This window comes from Ostrinia furnacalis, unplaced genomic scaffold (assembly GCF_004193835.3).
Source record: "Ostrinia furnacalis isolate ACB-3 unplaced genomic scaffold, ASM419383v2 OfSCF1909, whole genome shotgun sequence".
NCBI lineage: Eukaryota > Metazoa > Arthropoda > Insecta > Lepidoptera > Crambidae > Ostrinia > Ostrinia furnacalis.
Window position 1 is genome coordinate 179,182 of NW_021132148.1, and position 8,259 is coordinate 187,440.

At 34.4% G+C, this 8,259-nt stretch overlaps 1 protein-coding gene across 4 annotated transcripts; it reads left to right on the plus strand.

Moving 5' to 3' along the window:
* Positions 1–1,443: 1,443 nt before the first annotated feature.
* Positions 1,444–7,902, plus strand: Dbp21E2 (putative ATP-dependent RNA helicase Dbp21E2). 4 transcript variants are annotated; one of them, XM_028306223.1, is made up of 6 exons: positions 1,444–2,075; positions 2,188–2,276; positions 5,292–5,474; positions 6,410–6,582; positions 6,882–7,158; positions 7,591–7,902. In XM_028306223.1, the coding sequence occupies exons 1-6, from the start codon at positions 1,565–1,567 to the stop codon at positions 7,855–7,857; spliced, it is 1,500 nt and encodes a 499-aa protein (XP_028162024.1). In that variant the 5' UTR covers positions 1,444–1,564; the 3' UTR covers positions 7,858–7,902. The 4 variants fall into 4 exon arrangements, with proteins under 4 accessions (XP_028162024.1, XP_028162023.1, XP_028162027.1 ...); XM_028306222.1 differs by having other exon boundaries at positions 2,188–2,257; positions 5,273–5,474; positions 7,591–7,886; XM_028306226.1 differs by lacking the exons at positions 5,292–5,474; positions 6,410–6,582; positions 6,882–7,158; positions 7,591–7,902 and adding exons at positions 2,734–2,906; positions 3,229–3,505; positions 3,830–4,096; positions 4,196–4,332 and having other exon boundaries at positions 1,445–2,075; positions 2,188–2,459.
* The last annotated feature ends 357 nt before the right edge of the window (positions 7,903–8,259 follow it).

The following is an 8,259-nucleotide window of genomic DNA, read 5'->3' on the forward strand; positions in this document are numbered from 1 at the left end:
ATAATCAAATTACAATTTATATGAACAAACGGTTGGCAGCGGCAAATAATTGAAATTGAAATTGAAATTGAAAAAATTTATTGTNTGACAAGTGATTGGGAGCGTTTGGCTGAAAATAGAATTTGTTAGCAAAATGGCGAACGAAAAACTTTAGCATGTTTTAGGCGAGGACAGACATGTTTGCTAACTTCTAAAGTGACGTTATCCTTTACATTTTTTTAGCAGTGATAGCACTTATAGTTCCAAAATACTGGACTGTCCTGTCGATGACATTGACAGTGGGGCGCCACCGTCAATACCGGATCGCTGGTTCAGATTTTTGCCATGTTGGAAACCATATAGTTGAACGATGGTAGCGCCCCCCTGTCATTGAGTTTGGCGGGACAGTTCAGCGTGGGTCATCTATANCTTTATATTTATAATCGATTAATAATCGATTTTTTTATAATCATGCAATAAATGCACCCCGATTACGTTTGGTCTTCTGGCTCGGAGTTCGGAACACGAACTGCCAAAGAATACTATCATAGCTCCATAATATTACATTAACGCCATCTGTGCATTTATGATGGCATTCCTTCTGTGCTTTTGAAACAGTTAAGTTGATTAATTTAATCAAACATTCACTAGATGGAGTTAAACGATGAACTGTACTATTTTACCGACATTCGTTTGATATGTCATTCATTATTCGTTGCTGAAACTTCATAATATTTCAAACAATTCAAAAGGTCTTAGTGACAAAAAGTTTTTAGTGTTTTAAAAGTTTTTAGTGTTTCAAAAGTCCCGTTTTTAACAATGTCTACGACTAAAAGAACGGCAAGTAGTTGGCGTCAATGTTTTCTATTTATATAATAAAATCGATTTTTTTCTTAAGAAAAATCAATTATTTATTAATCGATTTTTCAAGAGTAGAAAAAAAACCGATTAATTAAAAATCGATTTTTTAACTACAATGTCACATCCCTAGTATGTATGACAGTAGGTAGTAGTGAGTGACAAGTGATTGGGAGCGTTTGGCTAAAAATAGAATTTGTTAGCAAAATGGCGAACGAAAAAAAAAAACTTTTGCATGTTTAAGGCGAGGACAGACATGTTTGCTAACTTCAAAAGTGACGTTATCCTTTACATTTTTTAGCAGTGATAGCACTTATAACCCTATACCGATAAAAGGACGCCATTAATTTTCTTACTAGCGCTAACAATGGTATTCTCGGCCAAACGCCCCCGTGATTGATCTATTTGGCCAAGTTCCGATTTTAGCATTAAATACACCGAAAAGGTAAAAGAACTAAAAAAAAAACTTTTATAATTCTAATCCATCCAATTGTAAATAAACAAAAATACTTTTTCATTCAGAACCAATTAGAGAGCTTATTTAAACTTTTATTACATTAAATTAATTTCAACAATGATTTTGTACTATGTGTATGTTTGTTTGCAAAACGGACCGACTGAAATAATATTTGACAGCGAGTTCTTTCTTGGTGTCAAAATATTTTAGGTTATGTTGCTGTCTACAAACACGATTGGATCCTGAAATTAATTTAAATTATGTGCAATAATGTCAAAATTACGCCAAATAATTCTATCATCATATTGCCGCTATTATAGTGCTCAGCAGGCCAAGAAGAAACTACCGATAATATCGTGTAAACGTCCCGAATTCAATCACTATGAGGGCCAAACTTATAAAAAGTTTGAGGGAGTCAAACTGGCTTCTAAGGGCTGGCTCCACGCTAAGTCTAAGGGAGACTACTTTGTGATATATGGTGATGCCAACAAGAAGGTAGAAAAAGAGGTGTACAAGAAAAGTTTTGAGGAAATTGGCGTGTCGAATGAGTTGATTGAGGTTATGACTAGTCAAGGAATTTCGTTGCCTACGGAGATTCAGACTAAAGCAATACCGTCTATTTTAAAAGGCAATAACACTGTGGTCACGGCTGAGACGGGATGTGGCAAGACGCTGGCGTATTTGCTGCCAATTTTACAGCACATATTACAGTGGAAACCAAAGATAGATGAGGAGTTTAACAGTCCGTTAGCAGTTGTAATTACTCCAAATAGAGAACTAGGTATGCATGTAACTATAGTGAATCTATTTACTTTAAAATTTTTTTTGTTTGGTCCATTATCAATGAAATTGCAACAAAAATGTTAAAATTATGATCAATCTTACTTCCACAGCAACACAGATTGGTGAGGTCGCCCAAAACATAGCTCAGAGCTTGAATCTAAATGTAACCACACTTGTTGGTGGTAAAACCAAGCAGAAGATGCTGGATCCCCCAATAGAATACTGTGATATACTTGTCACAACTTTAGGAGCGTACAGCAAGCTTGTTACAACTGGTATTTTCAAGCTACACAATGTTCACCATGTGGTTTTAGATGAAGCAGATTCTTTGCTTGATGATAGCTTTATTGGAAAAGTAGCAAACTTGATGAAGAAGTTTTCTGTGAGTCTAGTTTTTTCTACTTTTTAATCAACACAATATAACTAACTTTACTAGTAGTGAAACAAGTGTAATGTCTGTCTGTCACATTATAACAAGTTAAAATAATAGTAACCTTTATTCAGACAGTATTTTATTATGGAAATAATAACACTTTCATACATGCATCAACTCCATCTGTATGACACTTATTTGACTAGTTACCTTCAACTGAACAAGTTAAAGTAACATTTTCCCGTAAATGGTTCTCTTTACTTCATGAATCTATTTCTTTCAGATACGTCACAAAGTGGAAATCCAGACGCCTCCAGTGGGTTGCCAAGTAACCTTTGTGAGTGCCACGATGCCTCATGAATTACCAGCTACAGTCAATTCATTTGTTGACCCTGAATCTTTAAAAACTGTGACCACCTCTAACGTACATAGAATATTGCCACATGTGCCTCAAAAGTATGTATTTATGTAATTATATGACTCTGTTTATGATAATGTTAAGTTGTAATATAAACTAAAATGGATAAAATAATCTGATGAAGTTTGCTCTAAAAATCTGTCTTAAGGAACTGTTATGAAATGTAACTCAAATATTAATCTAAACTCCAAATCTACTGGAGGAGGAGCCTGTGATAGGTCTAAATATTGAAGGCAGTCAGCCTGTCATAAGCTTGTAATGTATGTTTTGAACTATTCAAATGCTTTAAAATGTCGAATCAATAAAAAAGCTTCTGTCACTTCTCCTGCTAGTTTTAACAATTTTTCTATGTTATTTAAGGTTCCTCAGACTTGGCAAGGCCCATAAACCAGCTGAGCTCTTGAAGTTGGTCCAGGCAGACATGAATATGAAGCACCCAGTGATGATATTCTCCAACCAAACGTCCACTTGTGACTTTGTGTCGATGTTCCTTAACGAGAATAACATTGAATGCATCAATATAAACGGACAGATGGCCGTTGCTTTGAAAATGGGGAAGTTTGATCTGTTCAAGAGTGGCAAAGTCAATGTGTTGTCTTGCACGGATATAGCGTCACGTGGATTGGATACTACTCGCGTAAGTTTTATAGTAATTAAATTAATGAAGCCTTTATCAGCAAGGCATTCTGCTCTACAAGCTTTATGCTCTTTGAGTAAATGCATTGTTTTCTAGCTCCAAGTAAATATAACACTGTGCCATCAACTTCCACCAAACTATCTAAGGCTTTTTGTGGCACCAAAACTACCAAACCAGACAGTTGATTTACACATACTATAATATTTTTTGTTATGCTACATTTTGTTTAGCTAAAACTTATACATAAGATTACATAAGTGGCATCCCACCACATTTTGAATAGCTCTTTCAAAATGTATTTTTTCATAACCATTTCTTTTACAGGTTCAACACATAATCAACTACGATTTCCCACTGTACACTGCCGACTACATCCATCGCTGCGGGCGCACCGGTCGCATCGGCTCCTCCCAAAACTGTCACGTCACTAACTTCATCGCTTGGCCCCGAGAAGTGCAGCAAGTCCAGAAAATCGAGGCCTCTGTGAGGAAGCACAGTGAACTGCCAAGTGTCAACGCTAACATAAAGAGGATAATTGAAGATAGGATAGTGAAGATGGTCGATTCTGGTGCGATCAGGAACGTGGCGTAGGTTAGTGTACAGATGTTAGATGGAATAGACTGATGTTACAAATTATGCTGTTTTATTTGATTAGCCGATTAGCTTTTACTACCTACTTCTTTGCATTAGTTTCAGGTACATAGTTTTATAATTTCTGAAGCTATTGGATTCCAATTAGAATTTAGAGAAACATTCTACAAATCTTTCTGGAGCAGTCAGGTAAAATCACTTACTTGTTGGGTGATATTGTATCAAATCGAAATTCTTTTATTTCAAAAATACGATTCCATAGAGAAATATTTATATTATTAGGTATTTGTCTATTGGTTTGATGAATAAAACAAATATTTTGCATACGCTTTAAAATTTTAATACATATTCACACAAATAGATTCTAAACCAAGAAATCGTCTAGTTCACCATAGAGTTTGCTTTTTACAAATATAAAATATGAACACTTCTCTAGGACCACTCTTAGATTCAAGGGTAAGACTAGAATATAATTCGTTCTAAAAATAAAGTGCCAGATTTATTTCTAATAGGCACTAAAATAAAATTGTAATATTAGTTATAGCTAACATTTTACATAATTATTGCTTATTTATTTATTAAAAATCTACATTTTTTTTGTAAGGTGGTATTTTGAAGACTAGGAAAGTCACACATAGGTAAGTACTTCATTATCCGGGAAAAAACATTATTTTACTTTAAATAATTTGGCCTCAAGTTTTTGATTTCACATAGATATACTTCATTGGCACTTTTTTTTTAAGTAAAGGCATACATAATTATGTTTTTGTACATTAATACAGTTGATATCTGGGTAATAATTTAGTTTCATAGAACTATCATGTATTTTTACTATACACATACACATATATTTAAGTTATTTAATGTAGGTAATATAAAGATTTTTCTATTACTATTAAGTCAAATCTTTTTTAATACATCAAGACGTTTAATCTATTCTACTCTTTGGTGTTAAAGTTCCTTTTTTGGCATCACATATTTACATATTATTATAATAATTATCCTTACATTTGCTACACACTTTGATATTTGATATTGTAAACAGTAATAAGCAATAAAAAAAATTGAATTTGAATTTAGGAAGTTACATATTCACACAAAAATATCTATTTTACACTAACCAGTAACTCTACTCTAAGGCAAAATATATCGTCGGCGTCGTCGAACAACGTCGTNCGGTAAAACCAAGCAGAAGATGCTGGATCCCCCGATAGAATACTGTGATATACTTGTCACAACTCTAGGAGCGTACAGCAAGCTGGTTACAACTGGTATTTTCAAGCTACACAATGTTCACCATGTGGTTTTAGATGAAGCAGATTCTTTGCTTGATGATAGCTTTATTGGAAAAGTAGCAAACTTGATGAAGAAGTTTTCTGTAAGTCTTGTTTTTTCTACTTTTGTGCTTAGTGTGTTTCACATGATCACATGAATTTTGACTTTAGTAATACCTAGAAATTAGGCGAGTTGCACTACCTTATTTAAACAGAACCATGACCATAACCGGTAGTTTTGTATGGAGTTTGACAGATTTTTGATGTGTGTTTAGTAAAGCAAGATGATGCAACCCAGCTGTAATATTTTTTTATTATTATTGAGTGTTATGTCTATCATCATATAACAACAAGTTATAGCAACATTTTCCTGTAAAGGACATTGACCAAAAATGTATGAAGTGTGGTCCAAATGTCCACCACTAACGAGACCTATGTAGTAAAATAGTCTACTAAATACTGATTCATTATAACCAAACCGCAATCGAAAATATGCTGTCAGTAAAAAGTTATGACTGAATGAAAAGTCTGTTTTTTACCGTTTCGTCCGAAAAATGTTCTTAATATCATTATATCCATTGCACATTTTGGACTTATCTACGCATGTTATGTCATGTCGCATGTGGCGCTGGGTTATAGATCAATTTTATTAAATAATAATGTGCCTACAACTTTGTATGCGTGAAAATAGTTTGAATAATATTTCCCATTTTTACAACATTTGTCTTTACTGCTCCGCCCCTATTGGCTGTAGGATGATGTTATTTATCCTAAAATCATCCTTGATAAATAGGCTATCCATAACAAAAAGAATTTTTCAAATCGGACCAGTAGTTCTTGAGATTAGCGCGTAAACTACTAAAATTTTGAAACGGTCATAACTTTTTACTGACAGCTTATTTTTTTTTCGTCCCATACTGAAAGTTAATCTCTATTTAATGGACTATAAGCCAGTGTAGGTCTCATTGGTGGTGGACATTTGGACCACTTTTGGTCATTGTCCTTTTTCTTTTTAGTTCATGAAACTTATGTCTTCCAGATACGTCACAAAGTGGAAATCCAGACGCCTCCAGTGGGTTGCCAAGTAACCTTTGTGAGTGCCACAATGCCTCATGAATTACCAGCAACAGTCAATTCATTTGTTGATCCTGAATCTTTAAAAACTGTGACCACCTCTAACGTACATAGAATATTGCCACATGTGCCTCAAAAGTATGTATTTATGACTCTATTTGTGATACAACTTTATTGTAATAGAAATTGAAATAGATAAAATAATCTCTAGAAAGTCTGTTTTAAGGAACAGTTAAGAAATGTAACTCAAGTATGAATCTAAACTCCAGTAGATTTAAGCCTGTGATAGGTCTAAAATATTGAAGACGGTCAGCCTATTATAAGCTTAAATGTATATTTTGAACTATTATTCAAATGCTTTAAAATGCTAAATCAATATAAAAAACGCTTCTGTCACTTCTCTTGCTAGTTTTAACAATTTTTCTATGTTATTTAAGGTTCCTCAGACTTGGCAAGGCCCATAAACCAGCTGAGCTCTTGAAGTTGGTCCAGGCAGACATGAATATGAAGCACCCAGTGATGATATTCTCCAACCAAACGTCCACTTGTGACTTTGTGTCGATGTTCCTTAACGAGAATAACATTGAATGCATCAATATAAATGGACAGATGGCCGTTGCTTTGAAAATGGGGAAGTTTGATCTGTTCAAGAGTGGCAAAGTCAATGTGTTGTCTTGCACGGATATAGCGTCGCGAGGATTGGATACTACTCGCGTAAGTTTTATAGTAATTAAATTAATGAAGCCTTTATCAGCAAGGCATTCTGCTCTACAAGCTTTATGCTCTATGAGTAAATGCATTATTTTCTAGCTCCAAGTAAATATAACACTGTGCCATCAACATCCACCAAACTATCTAAAGCTTGTTGTGGTACCTAACCAGACAATTGATTTACACATATTATATAAGTAGTATATCCGTTAAGCTAGCACCCATAACACAAGCATTAAATTGCTTACTTTGGGGCTAGCTGGCGCTGTGTGAAATTGTCCAAAGATTTATTATTTATTATATTATATTATATATATTATAATATTTTTTGTTATGCTACATTTACATAATCTCTGTAGAATACATAAGTGGCATCCCACCACATTTTGAATAGCTCTTTCAAAATGTATTTTTTCATAACCATTTCTTTTACAGGTTCAACACATAATCAACTACGATTTCCCACTATACACTGCCGACTACATCCATCGCTGTGGGCGCACCGGTCGCATCGGCTCCTCCCAAAACTGCCACGTCACGAATTTCATCGCTTGGCCCCGAGAAGTGCAGCAAGTCCAGAAAATCGAGGCCTCTGTGAGGAAGCACAGTGAACTGCCAAGTGTCAACGCTAACATAAAGAGGATAATTGAAGATAGGATAGTGAAGATGGTCGATTCTGGTGCGATCAGGAACGTGGCGTAGGTTAGTGTACAGTTTATGTTAGATGGAATAGACTGCTGTTACAAATATGTTGTTTTATTTGATAAGCCGATTAGCTTTTACTACCTACTTCTTTGCATTAGTTTCAGGTAGGTACATAGTTTTGTAATTTTTGAAGCTATTGGATTCCAATTAGAATTTGGAGAAACAAATTCTACAAATCTTTCTGGCGCAGTCAGGTAAAATATCTTAGTTCAAAATACGGCTTCATAGACATACCTACTGGCCAATTTTATTAGGTACAACTGCATACAATGCCAATGCAAATAAAAAGTATTTGAATAAAACAAATATTTTGCATACACTTTAAAATTTTAATACATATTCACACAAATAGATTCTAAACCAAGGAATCGTCTAGTTCACCATAGAGTTTGCTTTTTA